The 27,251-nt window shown below is 31.9% G+C and overlaps 1 protein-coding gene across 1 annotated transcript; it reads left to right on the top strand.

The window, feature by feature from the left end:
• The first annotated feature begins 6,163 nt into the window (after positions 1–6,163).
• LOC128680571 (uncharacterized) lies at positions 6,164–20,570 on the top strand. The gene is made up of 3 exons (XM_053763807.2): positions 6,164–6,627; positions 11,066–11,193; positions 19,972–20,570. Exons 1-3 carry the CDS (start codon positions 6,216–6,218, stop codon positions 20,137–20,139), a joined length of 708 nt encoding a protein of 235 aa, XP_053619782.1. The 5' UTR covers positions 6,164–6,215; the 3' UTR covers positions 20,140–20,570.
• The last annotated feature ends 6,681 nt before the right edge of the window (positions 20,571–27,251 follow it).

The following is a 27,251-nucleotide window of genomic DNA, read 5'->3' as shown; positions in this document are numbered from 1 at the left end:
CACCCTGGAATAGAATCACTCCATGTCCTCCTGTGAATGTCGCACGAGGCGATTAAGAGGATTTGTCTATTAATCGCCTCGTTCGACAAAAGCAAATATCGCAATTGTTGTGTGTTTGTATAAGATCTGAAAAAATCGCATGGGATTAAAAATCCGAATCAGTGAACTTAAAAGATAATAACATTTAACCTGGATGTACAACATAAAAACAATTGAAATACGATATGCCTGATGACACCCGCAATGAAAAGCATCGCAAAAATTCACGGTCTAATGTTTTTATAACTTTCAACACTTGTAAGAAATGTAAATAACATCAAGTGTCATTATGGAATTCATCGGATTGTAAGCCCATTGTAAAAAGTCGTTTTAGGGTCACGTGACGTTGTGGTGAGATGGCATTATGCTTCGACTCCACTAAAGGTTAGGCGATGTATGTAATGTAGATATATTAGCGATCAAGCATTTACTGTTGTGGTCTTCACTATCATACTAACATTAAATAATATTGTTTGTAAGTATGTGTGTAGAGGTAACGTACATGGTCCTGGACTAAGTCGAATTACAAGTTTATTTGTTGGACAAATTAAAAAACCACCGACTTTCAATATTCGTTTCGCTACAACTTTTGAACGGCTGAACCGATTATGCTCAAACATACCTAAGAACCACCAGCATAAAAATAAATTATCTATCAAATAAAAACAATCGCATCTTAACCGGTTCACCCGTTGATGAGCTCGGTGCCACGTACACGTACCTATATAGCCAGACACATTTACTGATCAAACTTATAGCATTCATTTTTAACCCCTGACGCAAATAGAGGGTAATTTGCGTCAGGGGTTAAAAATAAATGCCATTAAGACTACCCATAAGATAAACAATGAGAAAGTGTGTAAAGAACTTGATTCACTTCGTATCTGCTTTACTGGAGAACGAGCATCATAGTTTTATAATGTAGCATACATCCGAATGTGGCTAGTGTATTTCTCTAGACAATTTTTCACACTTGGAAGTTTATGAAGTGCAAAAAATGTTTGTACTTCATAGCGATTATTCGCAGAGAATGCTACACTTGCCTATATAATGGGCATTGATGAATGAACAGGGTGCCTATTAGTAATTATTATTCTAATCGAGCGTTTTCCCAATAGCCTTCTTAGCAATTAACAGGAACGAGTCCGTTATGTATGTATGTATATATAATAATATATGTTTAGGATTTAAAAAAAGTATTTTCTTAAAAATGTTTTATTTTTTACCATTACTAATTGGAAAATAGTGAGTCTTGTTAGTGAATAGTACTAATGATGGTTAGTGATTGTTGATTTGTTAATAAAACTAAGGCAATAAAAGCCTATATGCGCGGTTTATAGTTTATAAATGTTAAGATTTTTGACAAATGTAGTAGATTAATTTAAAAAAAAAGTCAAATCCTTAAACTACTACAAACTTTCGCAAATTCCTTGTTAAAAACAAATAAATGCAAACGTGACAATTTTTTAAAAATCAAAAGTCAAAGCATCAAAAATGACCTTTACATTTTTTGTAGTCATAAAGCAAAATTCATTTAGATACGATGATTTTAATGTGAGATTATCAAAAAAATAGAAAGTTTGTTATATAATCGATGAGGCACGTGTAAATAGAAGAGGTACTTAGAATTTGAAAGTGAAGTCTCATATTGTCTTGAAGTAGATACAGCTTCTGCATAAGACCTGGGGGATACCATCATCTCTTAATGTTCAGGATCTGAACTGATCTTTCAGGTTCCTAAATTGAATTGCGCTGCATTAAAATCGTTTTGAAGGGGCTTGTGCATGGATTTCCCATACATAGCTTATATCAAATTAATATTTGACGACCTCGGTGGCGCAGTGGTAAAGTGCTTGCCTCTGAACCGAGGGGTCCCGGGTTCGATCCCCGGTCGGGTCATGATGAAAAATGATCTTTTTCTGATTGGCCCGGGTCTTGGATGTCTATCTATCTAAGTATTTGTTATAAAATATAGTACCGTTGAGTTTGTATCTCATAACACAAGTCTAGAACTTACTTTGGGGCTAGCTCAATCTGTGTGATTTGTCCTAATATATTTATTTATTTATTATTTATATTAAAACCGTGAATATTTCAACATTTATATTTACATTTGTTATGTGGATTAAGACAGAATTAACTTTTATTTTCAAACTAGCTGCGCCCCGGGGCATCGCTCCTATGGGAATTTCGGGACAAAAAGTACCCTATGTCCTTCTCCGTACTTCAAACTACGTGTAAGCAAAATGTCAAGAAGATTGATTGAACAGGTAAAGCGTGACAAACAAACAAATAAACAAACTAATTTCCTTTGCATTTATAACATTAGTTAGGACAATTAACTTTTTTAACAATTTCATCCATAAAAAAATAGTACGGGCCGCTATTTCTAAACATAATTATAAAATCTTTTTTTTTTTTCTTCTGCCACAAAATGAAAACAAAATCGTTTTGACATCCTAATTGCTACCATACATTCAGAGTTAAAGGTCACTAGTACATAGAATGTCGGAAATTTTCACTCGTAGAGTACCCCTGAAGCGCTACGTGGTGATTTATCTTCGAATTGCCTCAGGACAGCTTTTGTCTTTGTTTTAACTGCAGAGACAGTTAACATATATATAAAATATCACCACAATCCGTACTGCATGTAAAAATAGTAGATTTTAACAAAATTAATTGTGAAAAACAACTATTAAGATTTTTACAAAATGTAGATTTTCGGCTAGTTATTTAATTTTTTTTTATTTGTTAAAAATAGCCGTGAGTTTTCCAATAGATAAAATAAATACTCTATAACATGTTTACTTCAGATTGCTTCCAGACCGACAGAAAAACCAGTATTAGTCCTCTGACGCACAAATAGGATAAACAACCTAGTATCATTGACAGAAACACGTAATTTCAGTAATAGATATATACACATACCTAACGGACTTACTTTGTAACCATTAGAAAATTTAATAACACATTATATTTACAATTATATCTTTACTTTAGTATTTCCCACACTTTCTGACTTGAAAGGAAAAAAGGACGAAAATTTTAAACTAATAATTTCATAAGAAATTGTTTATTTTATTTTATTTATACATTATATATTTATGAGCATAAAATCAATATTTGTTTTGACAAATTATTAGTATTTTCCAACGACAAATAATTGTAATAGTATTTTTGAGGATTGCACTAGTTGCATCCTAATTTGTTCTAGTGGGAATAATGGGAAAAATAATGTCTTATGTTACAGAGGAATAAATAAAGCTATGAAAGAATATGAAAGAATTACCTATTATAAGAATAAGAATTTTAGAAACCATTTGAATAGTCCCGAAGATACCCCACAAATTCACAAACACTTCTTTAACTAACCGTTTTTTTTTTTATTATTTAGTTATTTTTAACCACTCTCTGAACACCTGATATTCAAAGAAGTAATAAATAATAACAACAAAATGCAGTTTTCACAAATATGTAAACCATAACAGCTATAAATAAAAACATTTTAATATTTTTTTACTCTGATTTCAGTAGATTTCAGTAGACTACTTGTCACTAGATGTCGGTAGGTAGTCGTGAAAATCATGCCAGATGCCTTTAGGCGACTTGAGTAAAGTGGTAAAAAGACTGTTAGCAATAAAACACTCGAAAGAAAGAAAAAAAGTAGACATTGAACTTGAGACTACATGGATTTGTATGAGCCATCGTATGAGATAATTAATACTCAAACTATGGCGCTAGAAAGTTTATATGAGCTCTTATAATTTATAATTATACTTTCATCATGAAATACTTATACTGAAGTAAGCATAGGAATTGCATAATTTTATGCACAAAAGAACAGATTTTTAACATACACATTATATGTACATTTTGGTAAATTCTCAGTAGTTGTTTTTCACAATTAATTTAGCATCGTCCGCATATTTTATTTTTTAAATAGACGACACTCGGTAAGCAGGTTTACTATTTTATCTTTTGTCGATTTTAGGTTAGTATTTGTTAGTCGAATATGATATTAATAAAATGTGTTACAAAACAAACAAATTTAAATTATCATTATAAATATCAAAGAATATAATAGTACCTCTTTGATCGCTGTAATTTTCTTTACAAAGAAAGCACACGTTAATTTTTGAAGACAAAATGCTCGCATTTTGGAATATAAATCACACAAAAGTGAAGCATTATGGTAAATTATGATTTTAATTGCATATATAATCAATGTGATGTGGTGGTTTAGCGGTTAAGATTCACGTCGGTGATTGAAATGTTAATTCTACGGGTTCAATATTAATTTTATTTACAAGTTTTCGCTTATATGTAGATAAAACTGCAAGTTTTTTGTCGCAATTAGCATTTTAAATACAATTTTAACTTAATTACAATGACCTACATTAAAATTCACACGACAATGACTTTACTTTTGATGACTCTTACTTTTATTGTTTTCGGTTTTGTGAAAAAACTTTCCTGCGCTGTAATCATTGTCTAGAAAAAAAATATCTATAAAAATTAATCGGATTTACTTTTATTTATGCCAGTAGTTTATAGCTTGTGAGAAATAACTATAAATATAAAAATGACGAGAAAAAGTGCCTGTGAGTGAAGGTCTAATTTCTGAATAAATGATTTGAATTTGAATTTAGAATTTTGTTTGTCTTGTGAAATATTAAATAAATTGAAATTCAACTGAAATCAGAGGTGTATTTAAGTAATATATTTAAATTATTTGCTTGGTTTTAAATATAAAAAAATACATTTTATTATTTATTTACTTATGAAACAAAAGTAATATATATTTTTAATTCAGATTAATAAAATCGGACTTGAGCATCATAACATTAACTTGATAAAACATAAATTTTAAAATATAAAAAAAAATGATATTTTTATGATTATTTAGAGATATATCATTTATCATCGAATCTAAAAATTCAAATACAGTGTGTTTAAAAATATACGTATATATAGTTAACATAAGTTGATAAAAATAAAACACTTGTCACACAGTTCACAATGTATCTATCATACAGGTTACTATTTGCGATTACTAAAAACGATAAAATTATCTATCATGTAGTCCATAATAAAATATGCACAAATAGTTAATTTCACAAAATCTCCATTAATTTTTCGTCCAGTTCCAAATTAAAAATAGTTTCCGGCATGAAAAAATCACAGCACGTATCGGTTGTCACCTTCTTCTTCACAACACTAAAGAGATCCGCTGATAAAATTTTCACCAACCTTCCCTCATCATAGTTCCCATCCCGTGACCTACACAGACAGGTGAATTCCCTGTATCGTTACACACTCACACAAACTCAACTAAGTGTAGGTACTTGCACACCGCTAATCTGTAAGAGTAAACTATAAAGGTGTCGAAAATATAACTCACTTGTAACTGAATCATAAGCTTAAAAATCTGTAAGGTTTGCTATGTAACAGATTAATGAGAAACTTATACTAAACTTCATTAAAAATAATTTCGAATTATACAGACCATTGCTCGTTGCTCTGCGGCAAAGGGTCCAAAAGGCTGGCAGCATTGCCACTACTTTATTCATTTTAGGTCGTGAATAAAAGTAAGATTTTTGCAAATGTTTTTAAATCAATTTAATGTTAATATAATGTGCTATCATATTATTGATTGGCAAAAGTTCTATTAGGTAGAGGTAGAATTTTTGAATTTTAATAACTAGATTTTAATAATGAGACGAGAAGGAGGTCTTGGCCCAGCAGTGGTAATTAAATCACTAATTTAGTATTTTTTTTTATTTGTACTATTACTTTAAAAGTAAATAATTGCACAACTTCATGTCTATCTACTTTCTCATTTACGTTGCAAACAAAACATTATATTGATATAATGTTTGATTTGTCAATGACAGTAGGACATGTTGGTGGTTCGACATGTTGATATGATGTCTTGAGCTATATGATATCTGGTGCTGTCAAAACAAGTCCTATTGGATTGAAAGGCACATTGATTGAAGTGCTATATCCGTACACTACATAATTTACGACTGCACCATTCATGATAGTCTAGTGTACGTTCCCCCGCAGCAATCTGAAGTTCTTTTACTAAGCAACATAGCCTATAAATACGCGTCGCGCTTACCTGGTCGCTAACAGTAACTTTTATCATCCCGTCCTGTACACATCCACCAAAAATGTTTGCTAAAGTGTTGTTGTTATCTCTAGTGTGCACTGCTGTGCAATCCGCTGTCGCCAGGGATGACTTGGGTGTCAAATATATCATGAGGATATACGAAGACTGCCAAAGGAGCGATGGAATCATGCCTTGTTTGAAGAAGAAAGCTATTCTCTTCTTTGACAGAGCTGCAAGGATGGACGCGATACCAGTAGTGGATGGTGTTGATATAGTGAAGACTTCAGAGTCAGAAGTAACGCCAATGAGTGAGAATGACATAGAGTCGACATTGCCAAGGAATTTGAATGATAAGAATGAAGCTCTAACGGATATGCTGTGGGACAGGATTGCGTCGTTTGCCAACTCCAGGACTATTCAGTTGTCGTTGCCAAGGATAACTGGACAGGATCTCAACAAAGGAGTTGAGGAAGGTAATGTACTTAGTATTTTTCTTCTTAATCGATTCCCATCTCAGCCACTTCAATATTTAATTGGGTCGTTGGCAATCGTGGCACTGCTCAAGTTTGAATGGATGATAATTTATTTGCACAAACCGGTATAAAAGCAGTCGTTCATTATTAAAATCATACAAGTACGTTCTATCTCACTTTTAACCTATCTCATCATGTAAATGTTTTAGTATGATCGTATTTCTCTTTAACGTATAGTTACAATGTGATAACTATGACCCAACTATCTATTCTATATTTAACAATTTTCTTTAAGTTGTAACTTTGTTGATGAAACCTTGTAACCTATGAATCGAATGGCTGATTAACACCAATGGTTGCTTTCGTGTTGCCAACTCGCACAAATTAACGAAATTATTTTATATTGTACTTTTTTATCATCGTCATCCAGAAAGTGAAAAATGTAGAAATCCTAATTGGAACTTATAATATTTTCAAAAGAGGAACAAATTTGTAGTTTGTTGATAACAAATTATATGTATGCGAAATTTTAAAAACATTAAAGCATAGAAAAGGATATAATATAGTTGGGAAAATTACTCAAAAGTTAACAGGTACTTAATTGATGTAAATTTTTCATAATGTCATGAAATATTTTGAAAGATACAAACTCATCTAAGAGCAATGAATAAGTAACACCAGCCGCTTATTTACCTATATGCTAATATGAGATGATAGAGGAAAGGGGTTAATCGGAGACTTTTCTGAATATGCGATAAACTTTATAACTTGCTACCGTTACAGATTCGTATTTAGATTTCCATGATTGAAATTTTAATGTTTTCACTATTGGGGCACTAGCCATATGGATACGACGTGTAAATCTTCACCCATCGTTCACCGCAATAGCAGCTTGAGATCTTATGTCTAGACTTCTTTGGGGTAAACGTCTAACGTAAAATGGCACTTAAACCTTCAAATATGCATTGCATGCAATGGATTTTTCATCAACCCTAAAACCCTTCTACATTATCCTGACTTCATTACTTTCTTTTAGCTGTCATCATAAACGTGCTATCCATTCATGAACATGAAAATCAATTGGATTTGACCATATTCATGGAAGATTAGAAATAAATGTAAGAATGAAATTGGTCTTTCGTTTGAATAATTTGACGAATCATTAGAATCTTAGAATCTCTTTGCTTTTTATGGATGGACATAGAATCATAACTAGAAAATTACAATGAGTATCGAAGTAACAAAAAGTTAACCATGGCAATATCAAATAGGTATAAAATTTTTAGGTTGACATTTTAAGCTGGAGCAATTCGAAATTGGAATTTCGTATTCTCTAAACAATTTACATAGATTAATTATTGGGCTTAACTTTTTTTTTTTTACATCGCGTGAAGCACTATTATTCAGCCATTATGTACTCGTATGTTATCATTCACGCCCATCATTTTAAAGGCAACAATACAACTTCTTACAGCATGTGTGATCTTAGCATTTTTTTGTATAACCATCACGTCCCACTTCTGAGCAAAGGCCACCCCTTTCTGTTTCCATCCACTTCAATTCCTCGCCAATTGTTGCATTTTCATTTTGCATTCCATTGCATTGCCTTGCAATCTTTTAAACAACTTATTTTTAGTGCACTATTTTATTAAATATATTCACTCTATTCACTCGTCACACATGTATTTTTCTATTACTTTTCTTAATTAATAGAACATGAAACGAAAGCCTAAAGACAAAAAGAAGGGCTATATCATTGCATTAATTAACGTTAATACATTCGTCATTAAAGTTCTTGTTAACGTCTTTTGGAGCGTTAACTAAAAACTCAGATGATATCTCTAACATTTTACTATCATTAAGCAAACATACTATAATTTTTTTATATATGTATTATTATCATGCACAAAAACCTGTCTCAATTCTCTATTTAAATTTATATCAAATCATTTTATGTAAGACAGAATTGCTTTAGCTTTTTTAATTGTCTGTACTTCTTTAATTTGCATTTTTTATTTCAAATACAAAAAGACACAAAATCTAAACTTATTTGTAGATAAAATATAAGCCAGTTTAAACATAAATTTATGATCGTTTTAAATATTTATTGAGTTAGAAAAATTTGACACATATATAATAACCAAAAAGTTTTAGAATTAAAACAGAGAAATTTGAGGGTACTCAGATACATTTCAATTCTGTTACAAGTACTACTGCTGTGTAATGCTCAATAATGATCGCATATTCATTGCCATTTCCCGTCGCTTACAATAAATTTACCATTTCTAACTGAGACTTAATTAACAATAAACATCGCCCATTTGAATTATTTTAGTGTAAACTAGTTGAATGTGTGAATGTAAATTAGCATAAGAAAGATATTATTCTGTCATAAAGTTCTAAGTACAATTTATTAATTCTTGACTTAACCTTGTAATATTTCTATTTTTTGCGAGTGGAAATTGCTGTCAAAAATAGTGTATTTGTCGACCAATAAGAGGCAGTAACCACATCAGACAGTTTATTCTGTTCAGTGTTCTTATATTGTTAGTATTATAAACCAGTTCAATATGAAAAATCACACAATATTTCGCGCAATTTCTCAAAGAAAAATATCTGAAATGCAGAAAAATATCTATTAAGAAATGCAGCAAAAAATATCGATAAATATAAACTACATCCAGCACACATAACAATAACAAGAAATGTCCGTTAAAATCGTCGCCGACCATATTCTCGTCAGATTTCTAATAACGTTCACTCTCATAGAACACTATTATTCTGATCGTCGACATTTGTTAGATGACCATATGATTTATAAAAGAACTTTTATAGATGGTCACTTATGATGAGATATAATTTTGTTCCGGACTAGTTTTATCCATTATAATAGCGGATATATTAAGTACATATTAAGGACATTCCAGTCATAAATTTATATTCAATGCGTCGCAATTTTTTTGTGTTTCACTGTTATTTTATTTTTTAAATTCTTATTACAAACAGCAAATGAAATGGGTAATGCTTTTGATTTAAAATAATAATGATCACACCTTGATGCATCATTTAAAAATATGGAAAGTATGCCTAAATATTAACTCGAGTGAAAAGTTACGTACATTGTACAATCAACGGATAAGACTACACAGAAATATCAAAATTTAATTTCGAGCAAAAGCGAATGAAAAGATCTTAAACAATAAAAAAGAAAGGTAGAAAGTACTATTACCATCTTCTTTCGGTCAATCACGAAAGGTCACCGCAATTATGTGCTAGCTTCTAATGTCGGTGCCATCATGCAACATGATTTGCCTCTCTGCAAATGAGGTGCTGACACTGTGAAATGACAATGCGGTATCTTGATAAGTTTCGATTCGGATCCTCTGCGAACTACTATGGTCTGGGATTCCCTCCTCATGAATATAATTATGTAATATAATTATTATATAATATAATATTTCCTACAATTTAGGGATTTATAATAGACAAGAGTGAATAGGCATTTTCGAGCTTGCGTGTAATACCCTTGACCTTTTCTTTGATTCACTAAGGTCAAACATATCCAGAATTTAAATCGTTTTTCTCTTAAGATTATGGTTATCATATGGTTTGGTGAGGGTGTCCGATGACCTGACCAAAGTCGCAGGGAAATGGCGTCCTTGTAACGGAAATCCTTGCTTGATTTTTAAGGAGATGGCCTAGTCCAGTAGGAGTCTCAGCCAGCGGATAAAATCCTGACGAGGGAATAAATGTTGTTAAATAAATTGCCGGGTCTTGATGGTACTTCTCACTAATAAGGAATTCTTTCTAATAATATACTATTTTGTCGTTTAATGATATCCAATTATTCTATCGCCCTTGATTATGTAACGTCTTTGCAATAGTTATTTAAATACTATAACAAAAATTGAGTACTTACTTTTGAAAAGTTAATCAATGCGTTTGGTGGATTTATTGCAAATTATTCATCATTGTATATATATTTCATTGCTTTTGCTAAAATTCATTTTCTTTTTTTATTCGTACCTATCATACACTTTCATGTTTGAAGTAGCATTGCAACTATAATTTACCTTTAGCTTTTGCTTCCTACTTGCAATCATCAATTTTCAAGTGTATATACTCTGTTTACGCAATTATAAATTCACGCGATCTAGCTATTTCCTTGATTTTCACGAATGCTGTGTATTTCCGTCATATACATATCAATCAGCGAGTTACTTCCAATTCTATGACAAAGTCCTAGTAACTTTTATCGTTCTAGTGTAATATAAATACATACTAAACACGTATTTACTTTTCACTTCTTTTTTGTAACTTTTGATTTTGATCCTTCTAATGTAGCGACAGAAAGTGCAAATTTCAGGGACTCTAAAGAACACAATCCTAAGAATAATGAATATAATTTAGCTGACATTACCGGCGCTGACGTTTCCAGGTCGGGGCAAGATGAAGAAGATGATGGGCATGATGATGATGGGCGCTAGTATGAAGATGGCGGCTCTCATACCTCTCGCCATTGCTGGACTCTTCGTGCTAGCTGGGAAAGCCCTCATAGTCGCTAAGGTATGAATATTTTATTAAATTTATATATGGAAACTACTAGAACACATTTTTATATACCAAGTTTAACCCAATACGATACATTAAAAAGATTGAAACAAATAATTTATGATGGAATAGACGGATCAATTTCAGTCGATACAAACAGTTGGCCAATTAAGTTGCTTGGTGGATTCTTAACTATATTATCAGAAAGAAGAAGAAAGCGAATAGTAGGTATACAAAAAATAAGATTACTTTAAACTCTGAAAAGAATTGAAGTTTTAATTTATGATGTGTACGAGTATACTTAAACTCAATTGTTTTGTAAAATACCAAATCTATCAATTGTTAAAAATATTTAATTCCAAAATGAGTAACGCTACTAATTTTACTTAATTACTGCTGCTTATAGAAGCATATAAGCAGCTGCTTATATAAATATATATTTACCTACAGAAATTTATTGAAAACATCTAGCTAACCGTAAATTATAAGTCTCTTTTCACAATCACAAATTGATCAAGTGTATTTGCACCGTAATGCGCTAGTCATCATAATACAATCGTCCAATTCCCGACGTAAATAAGGTGAACAAACAACTTTCCTTCGGATTAAAGATTTGCCTATCACAAATCAGAGAAAACTGCTCATTACAAAATCATCGTCAATTAATTTCATAGCCACTCTTTCATGCGTTACCATATTGTTCTTTTCACAATTCGTGGGAATAGAGCAGAAGGTTGGTGTCACACTAAGAAAATGCGAAAGTTTTCTTGATTTGTGCCGTGATAATTCGCGTTCCAGTTTAAGACAATCACGCCCTGGATCTTGCCCTTAGGTAAGCTAGTCAATCTTAGTCCAGATCTTCAAATGGCATTATTTTGTTAAGATGCATCGATTAATTACAAGAATCGATGTTCAATCTAAACGTATTATTTTATCTTCAAAGATAATTGTTCGTTCATACTATCATCTTACCTTTTACTTTTACCCTTTTGCCTTTTATTAAATTTTTTAATTTATGCCTTTTACTTAAAGAATACCACTTGCCATCTGATTACTCTTTAAAAAATATAACTATGATTTTCCACATTTCAAGTTAACTGAGTCGTATTATTTTTTCGTTAATTGTACATACTTTTTACGGGAATCCGTTCTTATCTCAGTAAAACTTTCATAAGTATATACTTTTTAAGTGCGTAGGAGCCTACCTACAATTATTGTGTTGTTAAACCTTTGATATTAAAGAAATTGAATGGAATACCAAATAAAGTTAGATAAAGAAAGGGAAATCACACCACAGCCGCAAATACCGACACATAAACACAAATGATTGCCTAATGCTTTCTTCAAATACTTCAAAAGATATAATTGAATACAATATTATGCGACCCATCCCATCACATGTTTCTTTTATCAAGCATCACTTGACATCATTAACGTACAAAGCTTCAGAACATTTTGACCTACCTTACTATGACAGCTTTTGATGTTTCGCAATTAACTTTCTATTGTTAAAAGGGTTTTGATCTCTCGTACAATTTGGGGAAATTGTGTAGCATGAATAAACTATAGTCGGGGTAGAAAATTGATTTGTCAATATTCGTTAGTACGTGCCATTGGATTTTGTGTTCAAACCAAATAGAAATTCAAACATAGAGGGCTCCAAACCGTGGGATGAGTTGAATAACTTTTTTTTTTTGTTTCTTCGTCTCAGTTTAAAAAACAATAATAAAAAAGGTTATTTCTGTGGCTTCTACTGGTCTTAAAATAAATGTCATTTTCACTTACATGGAAGAAGAAAAAGGACTTTAGGTGCCCGAAGAGAATTATAATGATAATCATAATGACAGTCCCAGGAGTAAGCGTAGTGAAGTACGAATAGAAGACAAGTGTAAACTCAAAACTGCAACAAAGTTGTCTAGGTGTAAGAACACAATCATCGCAAAACATAAGACCATTCTTATCTAGTGACATAGTTTGAAAATGATTGCTTTAGGCGGAGTTTAGTGCTAGACTGTGGTTAATGCCAGTTAAGTAAAGTCTGCATCGGAAACGTTTAAATAGTGTTTTTTGTCTTCATTTAAAAGATTTATTAGCTATATCGTTAATAGTGAATTTGTATAAAAATAGTGCAAATTTATCAGTGGTGATTTTTTTGAATATAAATGAACAATATTTCTGTATGAAATTCAATTCCTCTTAGTCATATTTTGTTACATTGGTATAAAAATAATATTATGTACACCAATCGACATACCTGAAATCAATTTCTTTCTCGCTCAACATCTCGAAAAAATCCTATTGATTGAGCAATACTATAACAATATGAAATTACTCTTGACCTCTAGGAGTATATAGTTCAACACTACATTATTATAATATTTGTCATATACTAGCCGTCCCGACTTCGCTCGGGTAAAACATAATATATTATATATATTATACCTAAACCTTCCTCAGGAATCACACATTCTTTTGGTGAAAACCGCATGAAAATCCGTTCAGTAGTTTTTGAATTTATCGTGAACAGACAGACGAGGCATAGAACTTTGTTTCATAATATGTAAGGATTAAATCAAAAAATCAGATGCTGAAGTTTATGCTACTCTATAGTTTAAACAATAAACTATAGCAGCATAAACTTCACAACAACATTTATAGCTGGCAATCATGAAGTAAACTGATTGAACTAGATTTTTATACATAGGCACAGGCATCAACAAGACGAAGGTATTACCTTACTCATGCTACATGAATTGGTAACCGTCTGACTCATGTTAATACTTGTCTTAGAGCACTACTTGCTTCCAGTAAAGGATATTATCGTGTGGAAATTAAGAAACTAGTGTGAAAAAACCCTCATATTGATAATCTGTAATTTAATGGGTATATAAACGTCTACTTGATATTCGTAATCGCAAATGTGATTACAGATGCTTTTAGACGACTTGAACCAAATCTTGACCTAATTATTAATAACAATCGTATTATGAATGGTGAAGTGAAGGTACATGGCAAAGTACTGAATACGATTATTAAGAATAAAACATAACTGATACAGACAAAACTAACTAGGTATAGCCACCGAAATTGTCTGATTGAAATAATGCTAAGAAGGCCATTTGTGATAGATCCATTGAAGATAGATCTTCTAATTCTATTTAATTCTATTGGTTTTACCTCATTGTGTAATACCATTTCTTTCGCCATGTTCACAATTTCTTTTATATCCACAAATGGCCTTCTTAGCATTATTTCACTTCACCATTCATAGATACTTCACTGAAAAGGATAAAAATTCTTAATTACTTCATCAACCACAGAATAAAAATTGTTTAAAAAGTCTAAAAATCAACAAGAGTAAATCCAAAGTGACATAATAGTAATTAAATATTCTTCTTACTTGATACCTAGTATAAAATAATTCCGAAGCTTGTATAGAAATAAGAAAGGATGAGAAAATGACCTTTTTGTTTCTCATTCTTTCAAAATGTGTTGGGTGGATTTCGTTGAAATTTAGTACACAGGTAGAATATAACAACCTCTGTGGCCTATTAGTCATATTGCCGGACTGCTACACTAGAGGTCGCAAGTCGAACCACGGTCAGACCTGGGTTTTCAGTTGTTTATCTATACATAATATACGTTATAAAATATATTATAGTATGGTTGAGTTAGTATCGCGTAACAGTCGCGAACTTACTTTGGGGTATACTTATACCCTCAAATAGCGTATTTGGTACTTATTTATCCTGAAATTACAACGGAACTGTAGACATAGGTGTATAATATTATTATTAAAGATAAACAAAATGTTTGATATTCCGACGGTACATTTTCTCGGCATTGCCTTGACAGTACCCTATTACTGTGTAGTGTTCTGTTTTCTGGAACGACTGTGGCACGAACTGGGGTACATACATTCTCTCAGACCAAAAGGTAGACAATCTATTTTAATTGAAGAGAAGAATTCATTTTTTTAAATTTATAGATGTTGCAAGGTGTATCAATAAAAAATGTATTAGTCCTTTTATATCTCTATCATCATTATTAGATATAGAATTTCTTTCTTCTGAGCATTTTCCCCGTTTCTTCTTTAAACACGTAGTTCTGTTTAATTATTATTTACTTACATATTTGTACTGTTTATTTGCTAGATTTATTAGATGCATGATAAGCAATGTTTGTTTACATAAAACGTAACAGAAAATGTCTATGAAGATAACGATGAATGTTGAAAAGGAGATTGTAAAGACACCCCACAGGAAACAAGCATGCTAAACATCTGTGTTTTTTACATTGTTTAATAAAGAAAACAGCAGAAGAATGAGTTTTTCTCCTGTGAAAAAGTTAACAAGAAACTCAACAATTAAATCAATGTAAGGTTATGATCTGTATTGCTGTCAATATCATCAACGTGATAATCATGAGATCTCGGTCAAAAGTCTAGGTCATCCAACCGATAGGAATCATTTCCCATACGTTACACAAACCTATATTTCTCACTCATAAAAAGCTAGTAAATGACATTGGCACCGATGAAGACACAGTTTACAAAATGGCAAGAAATCTTGGAACAATAATGAGAAATTAATAGTGAGAGAGCATATTTGAATGATTGAAAGTGAGGTTAGTGAACTAAATGGTTTGAATGAAGCCGGAAGCTTTTAGCGTTTTTGTATAGTTACCATGGGAAAATAAATAACTATAGTAGTACGCAGCGGTGCTGATCTGACGTCGTTAACCATCGGTTCTTACCATATTTAACGATAAGACCCCCAAAAAAAATTAATTCATCAATATTTATTATTTTTAATTTGTCTTTCTGTTTAAATGGTGTACTGTATTATTAAGAATTGTTCATCTATTGGATTTGAATTTGTTTATAGGTACTATTTATCGTATATTTTCTTCATTCAATCGAGTAGATACTGCTGTTCCTTGAATTCATAGTCATCCAGTTATTAATCCTTCTCTACCAAATATTCATACCTCTACAATAAACAAAAATAAAGAATATTCCCAAATAAGCTTTGCACATTTTTCTCTCGCTTGTTTGAGTACAGTTTTGATTTCTTCCTTAGTAATAAAGATTTCATCAGGGTCCACTATCCTACTGTTTCCTTTTGCATGATCTTCATCGTCTTTAATTCTAAGACTATTAACATGCATTACACTTAAGGACATCACGACACTACTAATTCTTGTTCTTTATTGTTTCATTTTTTAAGCCAGCTTTTCCCAAGCCCTAACGTAGACAAAAGCAATACTGTGCGAGGGACTTGGACGAGTTATGGATTAAAGTAATATAAGACTAAATACTGCTATCATTATCATCAATTATTGTATTGTCTCCTCTGCAAGGGCACTAGGCTTATTTATGGATGAATCAGGAGTATCGACTATGACTAAGAACTCGCGGCTTTGATAAAGAATTAGAAGATTATTGTGCTAAAGAGCAACTAATAATAGCTAAGTTTATCATAAGCATTTTAATTAATATATAAACTTATCTTACCACGAAATTCAATAATTGTGACAGCAACTATAAATTTTATCTTGGTTACATAAATTCGTTGTACAAGTTCCATCACTTCAATCCGTAGATTAAATAGGAAGATATATGAATCATTGATTCAGAAGTCATATTAATCATTCATATGATATTTTTGAGTAGAAAGTCATAATTAATTAATTTTGAAAGCACGGGTACACAGTCTGACCTTACCGTTTGAAAGCATGAACGTGATGTATTTGAGCTTGATCTTGATGTTAATTATAATTTTAGTTCTTATAAAATCGTAGACATATTAGTGAGACAATCTTACGTTTTCTCTCTCTCTCTCTCTGATATAAGCAATTAAGCACCAAACGTAGGATCAGTTTAAAAGTAAACTTAAAAATTAAGCCTTTACCGTTTATGACTTACGTAGCCTAGCCTAACCCTCTCTGAGAATGGAATTTTTACCTATCACTTATCAAGTAATTTTATCAGTTGCTTCATTCCACACATACCACATCCACGAGTAGTAACAAGGCGGGAACGACACGAACGAACCAATGTAATGTTAAATCAACACGAACGAACACGAGTTATACCTCAAAGGAAAGCCCAAAGGGACTACACGCACAGAGTGCCCACCAGGAGCAATTTACGTAATCATACCTTTGACTACAAATCCCTTCATACAATTTGAAGCAATCTAGCATTACTTTCTAAGACCCATGACCCTATTCGTACCTCGTGAGTCTAAGATGCTTTCTACACACTAGTGTAGTGACGACCTATATAGATCTTGATGATCCAGCAAATTTAACAGTCTGTCTGATTTTACATGACGGTGTACAAGTTTACAACGGTGTACAAGTGTGTGGTGTAAAAGTTACATACATGTAGGTGTAGATATATCCTTTTAAGGTTTTTGAAATAACAAGCGTATTTAATCATACTAATGATGAGGACCTCGGTGGCGCAGTGGTAAAGTGCTTGCCTCTGAACCGAGAGGTCCCGGGTTCGATCCCCGGTCGGGTCATGATGTAAAATGATTTTATGATTGACCCGGGTCTTGGATCTTTATCTATATATATATATATATATATATATATATATATATATATATATATATATATATATATATATATATTATATTAGTAGTAACAATGAAAAATAATTTTATTTTTTCTTTATTTATAAATTTCAAATATTAATTGACGATATTATTTTTTTGTTGGAACATTGATTAGAATCATGTTTAAAGTTATAATCAATTCATTTTAGATACATATTCATATCAACATAGAGTTCATTTTTGTCTGTTGCAACAATCGCAAATATTAAAATAAAAGAGGACACATTATCAGAATTTACTCACTATTAACAATTAAAATGCCACACATGTTTCATTGCGTTATACATTCAAAATGATTTAATTAAAAGTGCACCTTATAATTTATACATAAAGATCAGTTTTGAGATTCATTGCATCTAAATGTGGAATTTCATTTATCAAACATGGTGTAACCTTGAGCGAGCCGATTCAAGTCCATTCTCTTCGCCTCAGCATTATAATGAGAGCGATGTTGTCAGTTTAGAAAATTTCCTTAAACATTGGGAGTTTTCAAATATAGTTCCATGTTAAAAAAAAAAACTAGTTTAATATTTTTCTTGAAATAATAGAATATTGAGAATGAATATTTTTCTTAACGGACGCCAAAACTTAAGGCTACATTGAGTTTCTTTTATACATTTCAAATCTACTAAGTGTTGCTTTTAGAGTTCAGATTTTGAGCACGTACCTATACCAAGATTAGAAAATGTTTTTGCTATTATTAGAAATGTAAGGTAATTGAATTAGAAGCTTTTAAACAATATTAAACGATCTATCGTAATTTTTAAAAGCTTAAAAACACATATTACACAAAATGTAGATATTGTAACTACTACAAATAATGTTTACCTTAGATTAACACGTTTTAATTCACCAATACTTACAAAAATACTTAAAATGCAGACTTAAAAATTTGGGTATTAAATTAAATCGGGAATATTTTAACAAATTGTGGGCAACACTAAACCAAAATAAGGATTTATCTCATAGCGTTTCAACGCTGCCTGTTGAATAGTCGTAACCACGGAGACCACTGGTTTTGTTTTTTTTTTTATTTGCTGAAGATTATTTTGCTGTCGCTACAAGTAAATCTCGTGCGGCTTATGACCATTCTAAGTCGCACTAGATTTATTTATAGTGATGGTGGAAATATATTCGTCTGGAAATCGTTACATCGGAAACCATATATAATTTTCTTTTTATTTTTAATGTTTGATTACCAATTATGTACGTTTAAAATGTATTCAAATGTATACAGAACTTAACAAAAATGTTTGTCAATAATTTGTTAATATTGTAATTTTTACCTATTGAAAATAATGTTAGGTTTTGTAAAATGTATGTAATGTACTTAGTTACTTAGATACAGATATTTCGTAATGTTATGAAATAATTATATGAATAAAACACGAGGCTTCATAATGTAGTACAAATTTTATAGCCTCGACGACTTTTTTACGATCGCTATAAACATTGATTTCCGATGGCAACACATAACCTATAAGCAATTTTCCTCAATAACATTGTACTCTACCAATCAATTTAAATTTTACTAACCCTGTATACATTAATTACTTTCTATTTATCATAACTCGGTAAAAGCTTCCCCTTATTCTTCATTCGCATTTAATTATTGAATCAGCGTGTTATTCGTTTATTCGTGTGATTTTGTTGCAAAAAACACAACACATAAGTATTTTTTTTTAAATGTGTTTTCGTAATTTTAGAAAAACAACAAGTTATCTTTATGTAAAAAAAAAATATTCAGTTGAAATTTTTCACATCGCGTCGATACAGTTTTCATGACAATGCATTATTATTATATGCATGACCAAATGGTGCACTCAACATTAGTTCCTAAGGAGGCAAACTCCTCAAAGGTTTACTGGACATGATAATAATACTTATTTATTATAACTTATCATAAAAATACACAACGCTAACATTTGCTAACACGTGCTTTTGCTCATCACATTTGAGAATTAGAGCCATGCCCCATTGCTCAGTCGCGCTCCGTTGTTTTGACGTCCGGCGACAAACTGATCCGTCGACAGACACAGCAGAAATTGTATGTAGTTTCGACGTACATCAACACTTAAGTCAATACCTATAAAAAATATCGGGGCTACAATGTGCTGTGTTTATTCTCGTCACGAGTCCTAATTAAAACCATCTGTCTCCTTTCCAGATCGCTCTCCTTCTGTCTGGAATCATCGCACTAAAGAAGATCATGTCACAAAAAGGAGGTGGCCATGAAAGCCACGGGTGGTCTTCAGGCGGAAGCAGCGGTGGCTGGGACCGTAGGACATACCACGACGCGTCTGACCTAGCCTACTCAGCCTACAAAACCAACTAGACACATCTCTTTCCTTACTTACCTTGATCTTCAAGGCATGATAAGCTAGCTCTCTGTCTATGTGATATAATTTATAAACCCACCTTTATGGTTTATGGTACTTCTGTGGTTGTAAATTGGCTCCAAGAGCCGATCGACGGTACTTTTTATTAAAAGACGTATTTATTTTAGTAGTAAGTTAAGACTGTATAGATTAATTTATTTATTTATTTATTGACGAACTGTGCCTGAATACTCATTAACTTTAAAAGTGTTTAATTTATTTTGTTACTATAATTTTGTTCGAATTAGTTTTTGGTTGTCTTTGTTTATTTATTTTTGTTTGAATATTCTTTGTTTAAAATTATTTCATTTGTCTATTTTTAATTGTCTCATGATCTGTGTTTTGCATTTGGTAACATAGTGGATTAAATAAAATCTATGATACGAACATGAATGAAAATGATTTCTTATATTATTATTTCATTTTTACTTCGTCTTCTTCTTCTTCTACTTAGCGTGTAGATGTGAGGACCAACGACATCACCACAAAAACCGCACAATTCCTATATTATTGAGGTACGGGGTCCATTATAATCGCAGGTCGAACCTATGGCTCTTTTGTATTTACCCCAAGCACTGGGATTTCTGAAAAAGGACTACAAAAGCCTCAGAATGTGACGTGTGTGAATGTGACAGAACTTGGTGGAAAATGCTTATAGTCCTCCAACCCTGGATAGCTCCAAAGAGGTCCACTCACACTGCCACATCCTCTGCTTCCATACAAACCTTGTACCGGGGACATTAAACAAGTTTCAGCTTGAAATGGTAGCCATGACATTCAAAGTGTGCAGTCAGAAATTTTATTAGCAATTTTGTCTGTGTCATCATTAAGTTTACGGTACGGATCTCTGGGGATGTCAGCGCCAAGGATTTCCTTGGAATGGATCATTCTATTCCATTAAATCCGTTTTGACTTCCGTCTGTCTTCGGCATTGAGTAAAATAATATTTAATTCAGCACTATTTATTTTATTATTATTTTGTATATAGTTAGTGTCGACACAGATCCAACACGTAGTGGAGGCCCTTTCAAGAGATTTGATGTATGCCGGCTCCAAATCGTCGTCGAACACTTTGCAAAACTTTGGCGGATTCTATATTCATTACTAGTTTTTCATTGCGGTCAATAAAAGCACTCATACTAACTAGGCAATGTTCACGCAATTGCGTCGGCAGGTGTCTGAGTTCGGCGACAATGTGAAGCTCGCATTATGTTGGTCTCCCGCCAAAACCCGCTCCTAGTTATACCAATGGAATGATACCATGAGCAGGTCTCGGCGGGAGTGTAAAACTATTGCAGAATAATAGATAAGAATACTGGTCTATGGAATGTAATTTGGCTGGACTTAAAATGTGCTATTGTAAAGTTTGGACACCTACCATAATCGTTATTATTTTATTTAAAAACACAAGTAACTGTCCTTTATAAAGGACAGTTGGTAAGGACCGCCCGTAATTTAAACATAAAAAATATATTTAAAAAAGAAAGTTTCGTAAGTATAGGGTAATCTCTGAAATATTGATATCCGTCGACGGATCAACGCAGAAGAACGCAGAAATTGTATGAAGTTTCGAAGTACGTCAACGTATGTTCAAACCCTAATAACATATTTCTTTTATCTATGCTAATAACCCTATAGCGACGCGACGTCGTCGCAACGGTGCACGGCTAAGCAATGGAAACACGCTCATACCTGTATTACAACAAAGTTTTATGTTTCAGTTTCTATCCACTTTTTTACATACAAATTTAACATAACTTAATTTTAAAATACTTTATAAACAAAACAAGTTTTGTGTTTGCTATGTTAAAAAAGTTCGTTAATCAAAACTTTTTCACGGCGTTGCCATCTAATGGAAATCATAGGAATCATTTATACTTAGTCCACAAAAAATGCTTGTCTATCTTGCCGGCGATAAACTCGGCAAACAGTTCGCCGTACTTAGCGGCTTCGACATACATTGCCGGTTTCTCCTTGCAGTAATAAAAAGCTCACGTACAAACTTCAATGATCAATGAACGTTGATTCACGTCGGCATCTGTTTAAGTTCATCGATAATGTAGAACTAGTATAATAGTAGTAGAGCTGGTAGTAGAACTACCTATAACCTCCTCTACACATCGACTATGATTGAGCTTTCGATGTTATTAACTCCACAATATTAACGGACACTGACAGACGCATGTATGTTACATTGCGCAGTTTATCTTGTCCTATCCTATTTATTTTTCTTAATATCTCCTACAGACATAGTACAATTACAGTTTTATTATAAGTATAGATGTGCCTAACAATGTTTAAGAAATATTTTTTTCTTACTTATTTATAAAATTTGCCTTTTGTTTAATAAAAGACTTGCAACAACTAGTTTTATTAAAAATACCATTGTCACGCATAATCGTGTATTGTCAACAAGTATGTACCATTTCTAATAATGCCAGAAACAGTGAAACGAGAAAACAAATAGCACGCAAACGCTTCCTAATTTAACTGCAGCACGATACGAATATAACCAATAATTACTTACTTCCCTGTGCGCATGCGACGACGTTCGGAGTCCTCGCGCATAATTCACACTTCGCAAAATGAACATTTTGTTCGTTATATTGCTTTTCAATAACATTCTGAAGACAAAGAAAATTATTTTATTTTTCTTCTTATAGAGTATGTTATTGCTAACACTGGTACTACTTTACAGAATAGTCTTTTGCTAAATCAGCCTTTAGCAAAATGTACATTCGAAAAACTTCACTGTTCTGGGCTTTATACATTCAGATATAATAATTTTCTCTTCTCTTCTGACTTGTAAACATAACTCTTTCCTGATCTCCCTGTACCTCTTCTTCTCATCTAATATCTCAAGAAAGTTTCTAAATAAGTCACTGTATACCAATAAGTGGCTAATCATGGTTCCTCATCTAGTTTACTGCAATCAAACAAAGAGAATTAAATGATAACTCCATCCTGAAGACTTTTCTCGTTTCAAGAAAATTAGAAAATTTCGAGTACCTAAGTATATCATTTGAATATTTTACATTTTGCAAAGCACACGTTTTGCGTCACACCCGACATTTGCATACTCGCTCAAAGAAATCAATCACGAATGAATGCTATAGAAACACATTATAATCATAGTCACGGGAAACAGATTTTTGCGTAATTAAAATTCCTAACCCAGGCCGAATTTGATACAGAGTTATCATGTCTTTATCATTTGCGGGGTAGACAGAGCCGAGATATAGAGTTCCTAAACTTGAATATCACGTTTACGAACGTTACGTATAGCTAATTGTAGGGCGGACTTATAGGTGCAATTGAGATTAGATAGTATTCCTGACACAACTTTTTAATAGCATATTTATTTATTTATTTGTATATTTTATTCCTTATTTTTGCTTTTTCCGTTTATTCTTAGTAAAAAAATCTATAAAATATGCGTGTACTAGAATGGCTAGAAGGGCGCATCTTCACAAATTACTTTTATACATTGTATTTGGTAGCAATAATAAAGTCATATACTTACCATTAAAGTCACTGGTGGTATACGAGTCTTTTTAATTTTGCATTTGTTCAGATTATAATTAAACAAATAAATAGATACGACCTTTAGTTCTACACACCATACTCGTTATAAAATCTCATAAAAATTGGGGATCACACCGCTAGTTAATAGCATTAAATAAAATAAATAATTCATTGAAATGACATTTTTTATTAAAATGTACATACAATTTATAATTTCAGGCTTTTCAGGTACCTGTAAACCTTAAACCTGTAAACGTTATTTTAATTAAAAATAATGAAGCGATTGCTTAATTAGATAGTCATATCTACACAGACGCGCCTATCTGTCTAGTAACAGTCGAAGAACGTTACACAAATGCGTTTTTTTTATAACGACATTACAGATGAGAACATAAAACATTGAAATGGAAGATTAAAGAAAATATGTTTACAATGAAATAAATTGTAAACGTATTTTTTTTTTGAAAGTTGATAGGGAAAATACTGCATATAAGATTGATTACATATATACATCTATATATCTCGTAGATAAACGTATTACATAGAACATATCTTTTGTGAAAACAGCGTGAAAACGTAATGTATTACAGCGAATATATTACACTGCTTCGGTGGGTTTGCTTGTGTTATTTGCTGTTATTGCTCATGCGATTAGATGATATGAATGATGTCCGTATTCAATTGAATGCTTATATTTTGTTTGTGGTAATGCTTAGAATGTTACTAAGTCATGGCAATTTATTGAAATCTATTTATATTTGAATAAAGGCATATCGTATAATGGAAGCGTGTGGTTGCGCCCTAAAATAGGATTGTGTACGCCTATCAGCTGCCAAAGCTATATGTCGACTAGACTCGTATGCGACTAGCTGATAAAAAACAATAGCATTCCCAAAGAGTTGTTGATAAGCAGGCGACCGGTAGTAAAATCAAAGCCGGATTTAAAAAAAAATTAGGGTTATTTGTGAGATCTTATTGCATTCAACGTGTGACCAAAAAATCATGTGCGTGCAGTATTTACCGTTGAGGAATTCCCACTTCTGGAGCCATTCCTGGGTGCACCATCTGTTCATGCTTATCATAATTACATTATCATTAAAACTAAACATGTGTAAGTACAAAATTTTCGTTTGTTTCGAATTATTTTTAAATGAGTATTACAGAAGTTTAGCGGCCAGTACTAATTGACTATTTTTTTACACGACACAGTATATCTACTTCATAATTGACTTGCAAGATTCCACCCTAATAAACATAGAAGACATAGTTATATTGTAAGGGTGAGTTGAACCGTCAAATTTGACGTTGATTTTAAACGGCGCGCCGCTGACGTATAAACGTTGCGTAATTCTGCGCACGTAAAATTGACGCCAAAGTTGGCGATGTAACCCATCATAAGTAAAATAAAAACTTATAAAAAATATACAATTTCATGAAAAAAAAACTAAGATCATACAAGTTCATCAAAAACATTTACACGGAATAGTATATTATTTCAAAGAAATTTAGATTAAAAACCCGATTAACTTCTAGACTGGAACATAGACAAATGAAACGTTCTATAATGACGCTGCGATAATATTCACATAGATAACTATTGATACACGCATTTCTGATATGTCATACAAAAGACAACCATATCGCAATGGGAACAGGGGATAAAAAATACATATTTCCATCGTACGTTACGTGTAGATAAGATTACTTTCCATGTGACAAAAGTTATTGTTTCAAATAACGGCAGATTAAACGAGAAATCATTTGTTCAGTTGACTATCTCAAATTCATAAATTTATGAGATGTCATTCAAACTCATCCATAAAAATACCATCACCCATCTATACACATAAGAAAATTGTAAGTATGCTATGTCTGTACATAGAAGAATTTAAAGAAATATAATTAATAATTATGTTATTATATAATTTATTATAATTTATGGGGGACTATTAGGAGCCAAAACAATTTTTTCTTGGATTTTTTCTGTCTGTCTTCTTGTTCGCGAATCACGCAAAAACTACTGAATAGAATTTGATGTGGTTTACACCATAGTATAGCAGATCGTCTAACTTAAAATCTGGTATATTTTTCATCGCGATATGTTGCTTAGAATGCGAGATATTGACAATAATAAAAATGAGTAATTTATTTAATTTAGAGGTTTTTATTTCATATCTGGACAGACTATGATAAGTTACTGATATAGTATATTATTATTACAGCAGCTCATGTACTTATGCATAAGTACATGAACTGCTGTAAATCATGTAAAACCTTCATTTCTAGCTACGTAAAGTAAAGTACATTAGCCTAAACTATAATTATGCTTATTGAAAAGGCATGCCAAAAAACAAGTATGTCAAAATATTATTATGTCATAAAATATATATACCTAGCTCGTTATGCTAAATTAAATTAGGATAAAAAAAATATGCGAAAAAAAGGGATCCCGTTAAAGTCAACTTCAAAGTTAACTGGCGCAAGGCTGTTAAAATTGCTGTTGATTTATTATGTAATGCATAATAATAAAAACAAATATCAAATGCGCATATAACACGTTTATATTAAACCTGATGTAATCGATAACTATACATGACAAGCAATGTGTCAAATGTTTAAATTGGTTAATTTATATCGATGCGCATGCGCAACATGATTAATGGCTTATTAACCGACTGTCATATAGTTATGTTTTTAATACATAACATTTGTTTACTTATACCTACATAGTTTTTAAGTATTTTAGAGCGAATCAAATAAATTTTATTGAAACCACGTGGAATTTACCAGGTCGGTGTGTGGTGTAGATATAGACGTTTTTTTATATGATATCTACTAGAAAATAATCATATTAAACTTGTAAGTGAAAGTACGTAGGTAATTGAAGTCGAACAAGAGACGACCGAAAAAATTGTATAAAAATCTATTACAGGTGTCGTATTACATCGTACGAACATTACGTATCATTCGAAAAAACTACGATTCACAAATCGTGTTTGCGGCTCTCGACTCACGTCTCGGGCCTTAATACACCAACTAATTAGTATTTGTGACTTCCATTACAATATACTATTTCCATCGACATCGACGAAGAGATTATGACAGTGATGGAATATGTTCGTGCAAAACGTACATTTGCGGTTTGTCTTTGCGTTTATACAAAGCTCAGATCAAAACTAACCAATGAAAAATTATTTGCGTGCGTTTATAACAACCATATGGTTCCATAAAGGGTTAAAAAAGTTATGCAATGTATGTAATGTGAAAATATAAGTCTGTTACCTACTACCATAATTATATTCTGAAATTATTTAATAATGGAGACCAAAATTATCTAAAATTTCTTTATAATATTAGCTGCTATAACATTATTTTATTTCATATCCAGTGTATATGTATATATAATTTATGGGACTATTAGGAGCCAAAACAATTTTTTCTTGAATTTTTTCTGTCTGTCTTCTTGTTTGCGAATCACGCAAAAACTACTGAATAGAATTTGATGTGGTTTATACCATAGTATAGCAGATCGTCTAACTTAAGA

The sequence above is a fragment of the Plodia interpunctella genome, chromosome 24 (genome assembly GCF_027563975.2).
Source record: "Plodia interpunctella isolate USDA-ARS_2022_Savannah chromosome 24, ilPloInte3.2, whole genome shotgun sequence".
In the NCBI taxonomy this organism is placed as follows: domain Eukaryota; kingdom Metazoa; phylum Arthropoda; class Insecta; order Lepidoptera; family Pyralidae; genus Plodia; species Plodia interpunctella.
Note: the sequence above shows the minus strand (reverse complement) of the source record. Positions and strands in the feature narration are given on the sequence as shown.